Here is a 12,464-nt window from a genome sequence, read left to right as displayed (position 1 = left end):
TTAGAGTAGTAATGTTACTTTCTCAATCTTTGCTCAGTTGTAATAATAATATAGAGGAAATTCAAAACATGGAAAGAAAATAAAAATTACAACAATTAATTCCATTATCTTTCATGCTATACTTTAAAAGGGTTAGTAACAGATTATACGCTTAAAAGGGTTAGTAATTAATAGCACTTACCCCTACTATTAGTATACAGACATAAAGTGCGGTCGTCTTAACCCTTTGAATGAACCTTCCTCAATTGGACCCTATCAAAAAAAAAAAAAAAAAAAAAAACACCCAATTAACAAAATTGATCCAAAAGGGTCTAAAAAGCACACAAAATCAATTCAAAAAACAAAAATATGAGACAAAGTAATTACTTTCCGCTGCCAATGAAATCGTCTTTTGTATTGCTGTTCCAAACTGCAACACTTATCTCTCTAAGGCCTTCAATTAATGAAAACACAACATTCTCTTGGAATACCGGAGTATTATGACCATCTATACACACACACACAAAAAAAACAAAATCAACATAACTCACTATAACTCTATAGAAGCCTCAAAAATATAAAGAGAAACTAAAGGGGTGGAATTTGATATTTACGTTTGGAGAGAGAGAGTTTGCAGAAACCGTGGCTGTATATTTCTTAACTTGACGTGGCTTTATATTTCTTAACTTGAGAGAGGGGTAAGGTTGCTAGGGTTTTAAGGAGTTATAATGTTTTTATTTTTATTTTTTATTTTTTAAATATTGTGCTGACGTGGAAAATTGTGGTGCCAGCAGAGGCTTCGGTTTTATATATATATATATAGATTATTACTGCCCATATTTGTCTGTTTGCCTCAAAATCTTTTACTCTTTTCTTTTTGTATTATTATTTATTATTTAATTCATTTAACGAAACTAACTTTTAATTTTTTTTCACACATTTAACATAAAAGCTATCGAAAAGAAAAACGCTCATATTTTATTGGCATTTTTTTTTCTTTCCTTATTTTGTTCAATAGGTTGAATTCAATAGATTATGAATGGATAATGGAATTCAATTTCTCTACAATCACGAATATATGATGAAAGTGCATATTGTAAATGGTCGGCGTGAAGAGCTTCAAGTCATATTCTGTTTGAGATCGAGACTCCAGTTGTCCAGAAAAGAACAAGATGATGATCACATGTTTTAGGTGAAAGGTCACGTGTAAAACAAAGGACAATGTTCTTTAATTTATAATAATAATACGCCAAACTATCAGATTTCGAATGCTCAACTTGGCCTACTAGTTTAAGGAACAAAAAATAGCTGCCAGCCTGCCACCTTAAATCATTTCCTATTAAAAAAAAATCTGAAATCATTTTCATATATTTTTTAAAAAAATCTTTAATCATTTTCGATAATATATAAAAATACCCATTTTTGAGACTTGAGAGGAAAAAAAATATTAAAAAAAAAAGAAAAAGAAAAAGAAAAAGGTAAGAGCACCTCTAATATTATATAGTTAATTCTACACATGTTAAATTCTGGATAGTGTCATCGACAAATCAGCATGACCATCACTTAATAATTTAATATATTAAGTGCATTTTCTTTTGATATCGAATTTATATGTCCTTATAAATTTTGCTTGACTAATCCTATAGTATTTTTTTCCAATTAAAATTGGGTTAGGTTTATAGGGAATATAATCATATATCCATGATTCTATATAATAAGAGCACTCTCCATTATTTTTTTAATAAAAAATATAAAGAAGAATCATACTCAATATTTTCTTTTAGGTACAATAGGGGTGGAAATTTGGAAACAATGCTAAAGGATCATATTTTTTTGATGATTGCTTAACTTCTCTGTCAATAAGGTCTTTTCTTGTTCATTTTTTTGTCAGCTCCCAGTAAACTTGGCAATCACTTACACGTTCTTCTAGGAAAGTTATAGTGATGGCTTCTTGGAAAGGAACTTGGAAAGTTATAGTGCTCAATTATTTGTGTTGTTTGAGTTGGAGCTTCCACAAATTATTTGACCTCTCATGAATTTTCCTGTACCGAAGTGGATATTGAATCATGTGAATTTGACCATCATTGCATATTCCATTTTTTTTGAGGGGCCAAAATTCCTAGAGTGCATAATTACAACTAAGTCGAGACTGTAACTCAAAAAAGGTGGCTGTTACTTTTCTTTTGATTCTAGTGGTGGTGAACAATGTATCACCCAACTTGGCTTGATGGAAAGGGTTTTTTTTTTTTTTTTTTTTTTTTTTTTTTGTAGTTTAATTGATTGACCTAAGTAAAAGTAGTAGCTAGCAATAGTTCCTTGTATTAACTTGTATTTCACTACCTGACCCAGAATTTTTTTTATTCTTATTTTTAACTTTCATTCTTATTTATTAGTATATGCTCTCTAGTGTAAATCAACTTTTTTTTTTTGTCCATTTTTTATCAGTATATTCATTAGTTTTTTTTTCTTTATTCAAGAATTTATAAGATAGATGGGATTATGAATTAGAAGATAACTATATGCAATTATAGCATAAGGAAAAAGTTTGATAGATGGGATTATGGATTAGAAGATAACTTTATACAATTATAGCATAAGGAAAAAGTTTTGGATGTAAACTAGTTTGGAGTGATTTTGTTCCAATACATGATGTGGCAATTAAAAATACTATTTATGTGTAGCTTTAGTCACATGAAGTTTTTAATGAGTCATGTGACTTATTTGAATAATAAACATAGATAGTCTTATTATCATGTGTTTTGGTTTGATTTATCTGTTGAGTTTATTTGGTTATATACAACAATTTCAAGTCTTACATATTTTTAAGAATAATTATACTTTTACTCAAGTTAAGCAAACAAGGATAAGGAAGCTCCAAATGGTTTGGACTATCTATGAATATTATTTACACAAGTCACATGACTCATTAAAAAAATTATATGACTAATACTACATATGAATAGTCTCTTTAATCGTTACATCATGGATTCGAGTAATATGGCTCCAAATTGTTTGAAACCAAAATTTTTACAACAAATAAACGCAAGAGCCTTTTAACTCAATTGAAACTTATTGGTATTTTCAATTGAATTATCCAAGATTCAAATCCCTCATTCCTGATTGTAGTGTTGAATTATTAAGAAATAAAAAGTTAAACAAATAAATGTGTTGAATTTTAAATAAAGTGATGAATAGATAGGTCTACTGAATGTTATAGTAATTAAATTTATTATAAAGTTTTCTGTCCATAATAAAATGATATTATGGTTCAATTTTTTTACTCTTAAAAAGTCCTTTCCAATAAGGCAAAACACACACACACACAAAAGGCAATGGGATTTGATGATGATGATTACCAAATTAATTTTTTATGAAAAATAATAATAATAGTAATTGAGGAAGAGAGAAATTGAATTTTAGATAATTGGTTGTAAATATTAGAAAGTAACAACTTCGCTACAACTTTGAAGCTTCTCAAAAAAGGATTTTTTTTTTTTTAATGAAAATCTTATCTGGATGACCATGTTTGAAATATGTAAGATGTAAGTTATTGTGGGTTGGTGTACGTGTAACTGATGAATCCACCTACAAACCTTAAAAGCGTGTTGTTTTTTTAGTGTTTATCCTTTTATCTACTCAGATAAAGGGAAACAAAAAAAGTCATATAATTTAATTACTACTTACAATGTTCTTAAACATTGCCACCAGTTGGCATTGGTTTGGGTTCCCTTTTTTTCCTGAACAGACCATAATTGTCTTAGTTTCTCTAAATTCTGAGAAACTGCACTTTGTTTGGTATTAGTTTTTCTTGCCATAAATTAATAACAGTGGATAATTGGATATAGTTTTGTACACGTCATAAATCCTTTTGTGGTTGACTTTATTAATTTGTTTCACACCTCCTTTCCAATAAATAACAATTATCTTCAACCGACATCAATTTTCCACAATTACGTACGTACCATTAATTTAATAAAAAAAAAGCCAGAGTTTAGCAATACAAATTTGTAGCAGATTCCTCCAAAGTACATTTAAAACCACACTAAAAAGAAGTGGATAATGATCTCAATTATATACTCACCAACTTGAAAATTCTTCACAATTACAGAAATTACTTCCTCCTTCGATAAGATGCAACCAGAAAAATAAAAAGTTGTACCTAATCTTACTCCCAAATTTTATATTATTTTAATTTTTTTTGGAGAGACTTACAAGATACCATACTCTCAATAAATACAAAGAAAAAATAGCACTTCCCCCTTTTATCTATAAACTTATGAAGTGATGCACAATTATCCTCTAAACTATAAAATCAAGCAATGTTCCTCCTCCACTAATGAAAATTAGCAAATACCCCCTTAATTTAGTTAAACTGTTAACCCATAATGAAATCTTTTGATGTTTATAGTATTTCACAATAAAATTACTAAAATGCATTTGATCAGGCAAATTGAAATAACCTAGTAGTTAAAGGAGGGAAAGTTTAAATGACTAAATAGGTAAAGGTAGAAAGTGTAATTTACCTTATTTTTAATATGTTTAAATACCATAAGGTCTTTCTTATAAAACCTCTTGTATTTACACACCCTGTTAGAATATTGCCACATCATATTTTCTTTAAATGAAATAATAAATGACTTCAAAAATAAACACAATCGTAATAGTTACCTCTTAACAAGTATCATAGTTATAAACTTTCATATTTAGAAAAAAAAAGAATATTATAATATTCAACAAAGATATAATATTATATTCAACAAAAGTAAGCAGAGCTTAAAAAGTAAAAAGCAAATGGTAAAGCATAAGTGCTATATATCTTAGATGCCACGCATTAAGTTTTCTAATCAAAATCCAACGCATAGTTGCGTTAATTTAATTATTCTTAGAAATGATAATATTGTTTGTATTATATTGGTGAGTAAAACTAGGTGTTCAAATTTAATTAAAAAAAAAAAAAACCTAATGTATTGCACCCTACTTACTTTTTCCTATAAAAAAAAAAAAAAAAAAAAGAAGCTACCATACTTAGGTTTTGCCCTTCAACAAAAATATATTTATATGAAAGTTGATAATTATGACACTTATTTATTATGATTATTTATTTATGAAGTTATTTATTACATCACTTAAAGAAAATAGGATGGGATAAGAAATGTAGAGTGTAAATATGGAAAGTTCTTATAAGAAATCCTTATCACTACTACATTCGATCTAAATTATTGGCCTTGTTTAGAAAATTCAACTTTTTAAGGAAACATAATTTAATACATTATTTATCAAAAAAAAAGTACAAATTTCCAAAATTATCCTTATTAATTTAAACTTTAATGAAAGAATAATACTGACTTTTTAAATTAAGAATCCGTTAGGATACCGCTTATTTTGCTGAAAATTGAAAACTGATAAAAAAAAAATTAGAAAGTTACTGTTCACACGTTTGACACTATTCATAAAATTACTGTTCATGGACAATAAACAGTGCTACATGCGTGTCTAGGAAAAAAAAAACGTGGAAAACGCATACGCCATTTCATCTGTATCCAAACCGCACCTAAGTAAGAGTAATGTTACAGCCACAAAAACTATTTTATAATATTTTTACAAACTATTGATGTAGTCAGTTTCTTATTGATTTTCAGCTATACTTACCATTAACATCATTTTTTTATTTACCAATAACTACTCACCCCATCAACAGTTTGTAAAATTAGAATACTTCATTTTAGGACATCCTAAACAAAAATAAGGACCAATCATTTAAAAACTGAAGTAGTAATACTTAAACATATTAAAAAAAAATTCTCTCAAAAAAATTGGTGTATTATTCTTATAGTAAAAACATAATTGTGTGTTATCCAAAAAAAAAAAAAAAAAAAACGAAAATTAGTTAAGGGGGGTTGACTAGTCAGCCCCAAGCCCCCCAACTAAGAATATAGTCACCCATTGGAAACTGCCACGTCGAAAGATCAAACGGTGGTGCCCACTAAATATGGAAGCATCATCCACTTTCTCTGTTCACTTTTTCCTCTATATAAAGAGCTACAAGTCCTCTGTCATTAACACACACAAATAGTCCATTTCGTATTTCACTCCATAGTCCTAAACTCCATTCTTCTTCTTTTCTCTAAACCTTTGTTTGATTGGATTAGTCCCAAAAAAAAAACCTTTTGATATATAACACAGACATACGCAACCATGGCCGGAGGATTCGGTCCAACAGGTGGTGGCGCCACGGAGTTTGAGGCCAAGATCACACCTATTGTCATCATTTCCTGCATAATGGCCGCCACCGGTGGCCTCATGTTTGGTTACGATGTTGGTGTTTCTGGTAATTATAATTACCTTTCCATTTATTACTATACCCCTTTTTTTTTTTTTTGGTATACAAAACTTTTCGAGTATTTAACTATATATTTTTTGCGTTCTTGCAAAGTCCCATATAAATAATATATAATATTAGATCTTGTTGAATACGTGTTTTGGGAGATTAGAACTTTTTTTTTTTCCTTAAAATCTGGCTTTTTGAGAGACAAGAAATTGCTTTGCTCGGTGTTTCCAAGAACCAAGCAAAGACACTTTCATGAAGATCTATCAGTTACATGAGTAACCTACAGACATATATTTATTTTTGTATGAAGAAAATAACTGATGAAAAACTTGTATTTGTTAATTTGTTTGGCTTTTTCTTTTAGAGATTACTTTAAGAAAACAATTCATTCTTGTTTTGTATGAAAAATCAGATATATGTTTTTAGTGAGAGTTTTTAGTTTTAAATTTTTTTTTTAAAAAAACCTCCACTTTCTGAGGACTGAGGTGTGATCTTACTCAATTAGATCACATTTAAGATCTGATAACTTTTTCTTTTTTCCTTTAACATGAGAGTTTGGTGAGCTTATTAATTACCCAAAAAAGAAGAAAAATAAAAATGTTTTATCCAATCTTTTGGGTTTTGAATCTGTGACTAAATACAGAAAGTGGGTGATGCAAAAGTAAAAGCTTTTTTCTCTCCCGCCAAAGTGGGAAACAGAGCAATAGGTTTTTTCTCAACAAGGAAAGAGGGTATTTTGGGAATTTCACATAGTTATTCATCATGAAGGTCGTTGACCCATTTTTGTTTGCTTTTCAATCTGAGCATAATGACCAATTGAATTTTGTTGTTACCAAAAGCCTGTAACCTGTGTACCATGTGCTCAATTTTCACGTTCTTCCTAAAATTACATTTATACCCTTCTCAATTATCACTAATTTTTTTTTTATTGTTAATTTGATGTAGGTGGTGTTACTGCTATGCCTGACTTCTTGAAAAAGTTTTTCCCAGTGGTTTATAGGAAGACTCTGCAAGGAGATGACAGTAATTACTGCAAATATGATAATCAAAATTTGCAATTGTTCACATCATCGTTGTACCTTGCTGGTTTAACGGCGACGTTTTTCGCGTCCTACACGACGCGAAAGCTCGGCCGTAGGATAACCATGTTGATTGCTGGGGTTTTCTTCTTAATTGGGACTGCTTTTAATGCTGCGGCCCAAGATCTAGCCATGCTCATTGTTGGTAGAATCTTGCTTGGTTGTGGAGTTGGTTTTGCTAATCAGGTTTGTTTGATAACCTATTTACTATGTTATATATAATAAAGCTTTATTATAAAGTATAGTATATAAGTAATTTTAGTCTTTGACATTTAAAGTGAATGTTTTTACCATAAACTTGCATGTCATCGTTGCATTAGATACAATGAAATACAATTACTTTTATGTTGTTCAGGTACTAAATTGATTTTTTTTTTTTTTTTTTAAGTTTTTTTTAGGGATTACAAACAATTATTTTAAGTTTACCGAGAACTAAATATAATCACTTTAAACTTTAAGGACTAAACCTTGGAATTTTTTAAATAAAAAAAAAAAATTATGCCAAGGCAATTTTAGAAGGAGGTATGCTCATGGGGCAAGGCAAAATATGGACTTAATTATCAACGTCATTTTCTCAAGTGTCAACCATAATATTCTTTAAATTGTATATATATGATGATGATGATGACTTGGTGATATATAATAACTTTATGTGGGTTAGGCAGTTTTGGAAGTTAGGAGTCAAATACAGGCTTATTTAATACTGTTGTAGTCTTGTGTAATTCTTTCCTTTGAAAAAATATATACAAAAGTTAAAAATTAAAAAAGAAAGAAGAAAAATAAAGTTTTAATAGAGAAAAGGAGGACTAATGCTTAATTTGGTGGGGATAATTACCCACGAGCTGCCTCAACCATTGGATCAAATACATGCTCATGATCAATAAGCTAGGAGCTACGAAAGTTACAAGTTTTCTTTTTGTAAACACAAGTCATAATCATCCACAAGTTGTTCCAACTCTTTTTTGCTTTATATGTTACATATATATTCTAGCACATGAGGTCAAGATAAAGACTTTGTGGTATCTTTTCCAGTCGGCTTTTGCTTAAGAAACAATACATAATAAATATCATTTTCTTGGATTCATACTGAGAAAGCCGAGTCCAAACAAAGACTAAACCCCAGTTTGTTTGTATCTTCCTTTTATGCTATAGAAATCAATTTTCTTTTGTAAAGTCCTTGGTTTTTTATGTGAAATAACGTGACGTTTTGGACCCTTTTTTTCCTTCCAACTTTCTTGTCTTCGCTTGATACTCTAAATCTTATCTTTTGTGATTATTAATTTGGACCTTAACTTCAACTGTCTACTTAGGCCGTAGCTGGGGCACGTAGAAATTGATCCTAATTTGATTCTGTAGGTGACAAATTATATGTATTTTATGAACCATGACAAATAATTGCTTTATTAGTAGTGCGATACCATTCTTAAAATTTGAAAAATAAATAAATAAAAATGCAAGTTGTCATGTATTCACAAACATGCTTGGACCACCAATATAATTTAATTGTTTTCGGTAGAAATTTTAATTGCCAGGAGGTAGAAGGAATCTAATTTAAGTAATGAAATTAAAAATTCAAATTGACCCCTAAATTATAATTAAAGGTCCAGGGCATGTGCAAGCTAATAAGAAGGGCCAGGTGAATTTGTTGAATTTCTTCATAAATTATTGCTCTAATAAGTTGCAATATTTTCAATGTGTCACAGGCAGTTCCAGTGTTTCTTTCTGAGATTGCACCAACAAGGATACGTGGAGGATTGAACATTTTATTTCAACTCAATGTCACAATCGGCATTCTCTTTGCCAACCTTGTCAATTACGGCACTTCCAAGTAAGTCTAATTCTCATTCATTATTCTCTCAAATTTTTTTTTTCTCATTCATTAAAAAACAGAAAAATCTTGCCCCAGATTTTGACATTATATTATGCCTAGAGTGAAGCTATTATTGGTAGTAAAACAATAAGATTCCTTGACATATAAAAATTATGTTTAGACAACCAACTTTGGCCGTTGTTCAAATAATTTAGCCGTTATGAGTGTACACACTACACGTACCCCTTAGCTTAGATCACTTATCAATGGTCAATATTGAATAAAGGGCAATAATGCAATAAATCAATTCAAATTTGAAGGTTACTTTGACTTCTCTTCCTCGGTTAGCTCACCAAAACGATTCCTTGACCATTGAAATTGAGATTTCAGCTGCAATATCTTATGGTCAATGAATGCACCGCCCACATATCAAAAGACGTCGGTTTATTTTGAACCTAAAGGGCAGGCAAAAGCTTGTATTTTGGATGAATTATAGAACTAGGTTATCTTGCCACTGATGATTGGTCACTACTTTTCCCCTAATTTCTTTCCTATCAGATTGTTTAATCCTCATTTTTTATGACGGTCAAGTTACTGAGCCATCAAACATTGTTGTTAGCACAAATATCGTATTAATTAGACATATCTACTCCCCATATAGTCAAATATACCATTAATTGACTTGTCAGACAAAATTATAGTGCAGGAATAGTTTCATTGTTCTTGGTATACCGAAAAAGTATTATAATTTGAGTATATGGCTAAGCATTTATGGTAGCAAATTAACTTTAAAATGATTACTAATAATATATATATATATATATATATATTAAAAAAAAAACCCTTAAAAATGGTTTAATTTGCATTTAGAAATGCTCGTTTTTGTAATACCTCACATCCCATACTCCATTCCCAAATGGTCTCCTTTTAGAAGACGAATTTGTAATTTTGTATGTGCAATTTTTGTGCACAACAAATGAAATGGTTTGCATTCAAAGGGAGACAGAACTGAACCCTTAATAATTTATATCAACATTTTTTATATGATGTTTTGGCTTTGTTTGTTGCCAACACTCATTTAATGTTTTTCCATATATGCAACTACAGAATCAAAGGGGGTTGGGGTTGGAGAGTGTCACTGGGTCTGGCTGGCATTCCTGCACTACTCCTAACCTTGGGGGCTCTCTTCGTGGTAGATACTCCTAACAGTCTCATAGAACGTGGTCACTTGGATGAAGGAAAAGCTGTGCTTAAAAGAATCCGAGGCACTGACAACGTCGAACCTGAATACTTGGAGCTTGTTGAGGCAAGCCGTGTGGCTAAAGCAGTCAAGCACCCCTTCAGGAATCTCCTCCAGCGTAGAAATCGTCCCCAGCTTATCATTGCAGTAGCTTTGCAGGTCAGCTCCCATTTCTCACTTTAAATTATGTATTGTACATGTATATTTAATTTCAAGTAGAACTTCGGTACAGTTACATAAATGTCGTACTAAAAATTTCTCAATTAAAGTCAGTCGCATGATTGCATTGACCAATTCTCCCAGAGTATTCAATCATGTGGTTCATAAGTTCATTAATGGTTATTGTAATCATGTGATTGATTTTAATCGTAGAACCTAAGTTACATTGCAACATGAATTATATTTACGTGTCCTACTAATTAATGTTCTCTTATTTGAATGTTTAATTGCAACAGATCTTCCAGCAATTCACTGGCATCAACGCAATCATGTTTTATGCTCCAGTGCTATTCAACACTCTTGGATTTGGTGGTGATGCATCCCTATACTCAGCTGTGATAACAGGAGCTGTTAATGTCCTCTCCACCATTGTGTCTATCTACTCAGTGGACAAAGTGGGGCGTCGAATGCTCTTATTGGAAGCTGGCGTCCAAATGTTCCTTTCTCAAGTGGTGATAGCAATCATTCTAGGAATTAAGGTTAAGGACCATTCTGATAGCCTTGGCAAAGGTTTTGCAGTCCTTGTTGTTGTTCTGGTGTGCACATTTGTATCATCCTTTGCATGGTCTTGGGGACCTCTAGGGTGGCTCATCCCTAGTGAGACATTCCCACTAGAGACTCGTTCAGCAGGACAGAGTGTGACTGTGTGTGTCAACTTGGTCTTCACTTTTGTTATAGCACAAGCTTTCCTCTCAATGCTCTGCCATTTCAAGTTTGGCATCTTTTTGTTCTTCTCTGGCTGGGTTTTCATCATGTCAGTCTTTGTTCTATTTCTGCTCCCGGAGACAAAGAATATCCCAATTGAAGAGATGACTGAGAGAGTGTGGAAAAGGCACTGGTTATGGAAGAGATTTATGGATGATGACGATTATGACAATGTTGCAGCAGTTACCAATGGTGAAAAGAAAAATGGGGTCCATAATGGATTTGATCCTTCTTCACAGCTATAAGTATATTTGGAAATTCCATTACTAGAACGTAGACGATGGCAATATATTATTTTCTACTATTACTTTTTGCTATGGTTTTAGACACTTTAGGAATGTATTCCTTTCTCTATGGTTTTTATAATCCTTGTATCAAATATGTTTTTAAGATTCTTTTTCTACAAAAAAGATAAAAATGATTATTGGTTTTTTCACAGTTTCTTCTTCAACTTGTGATTCCTAACTCCTAAGCTTTTTGGAAGCAATAAGATGTGCAATTACTAAATCACATATGTGAATTCAAATCTAACATTTAGTTCAAAATTTAAAGACCATTTATATGTCTAACAGGTAAGAGAACTACCACCAGCACTAGCAGTATCAATATTGCAATATAAAATGCAGATTTGATACGCAAGTCCATGTAACTTCCAATAGATGAGTGTATTGAGCAAGTTTATACTTCTCCCTTGTATAAAGCAATTCAGCTCAACCAAAATGAAATTTTAGTGGTAGGCAATGTCATCATGGCATTGCCAATAATTTTCTATTGAAGAAGAATGCACACCCCACCAAACCAATACCCCCAAACATTCTTTGCTTTCAAGTCCTTCAACCATGGCCCAAAAAAAGTACATAATGACAATGCAAACAGCACGAGTGCTTAAAGACAACTACAATAATATTATAGTACCAAATATGGATACTTCATTCTCATTAATATGAACACTCATAATCAATGAATTTAGTCCTTTTCACTTAGATCTCAATCTTTTTGTAGTGGTAGTAGCTAGAAGCCGTAAAAGTTTATATTAATTGATTCTTCAAGTAAAAGATAGAAAAAGAATCGCTAAAAAATTAACCCTAAACAAAAATACTCCTT

General features: G+C 31.1%; 1 protein-coding gene and 1 long non-coding RNA gene across 2 annotated transcripts; one reads left to right on the top strand and one right to left on the bottom strand.

Moving 5' to 3' along the window:
- LOC126689374 (uncharacterized) lies at nt 1-614 on the bottom strand. Its single transcript, XR_007644508.1, has 2 exons — nt 367-614; nt 1-252 (listed from the first exon to the last, which is right to left on the bottom strand). It is a non-coding gene; the product is annotated as an uncharacterized LOC126689374 (long non-coding RNA).
- A 5,420-nt stretch (nt 615-6,034) lies between these two features.
- On the top strand, nt 6,035-11,798 carry LOC126689373 (sugar transport protein 13). Its single transcript, XM_050384545.1, has 5 exons — nt 6,035-6,307; nt 7,253-7,572; nt 9,090-9,214; nt 10,304-10,595; nt 10,892-11,798. The coding sequence occupies exons 1-5, from the start codon at nt 6,175-6,177 to the stop codon at nt 11,603-11,605; spliced, it is 1,584 nt and encodes a 527-aa protein (XP_050240502.1). The 5' UTR covers nt 6,035-6,174; the 3' UTR covers nt 11,606-11,798.
- The last annotated feature ends 666 nt before the right edge of the window (nt 11,799-12,464 follow it).

Source organism: Quercus robur, chromosome 6 (assembly GCF_932294415.1).
Source record: "Quercus robur chromosome 6, dhQueRobu3.1, whole genome shotgun sequence".
Lineage (NCBI taxonomy): Eukaryota > Viridiplantae > Streptophyta > Magnoliopsida > Fagales > Fagaceae > Quercus > Quercus robur.
This window is presented reverse-complemented; position numbering and strand designations above follow the sequence as displayed.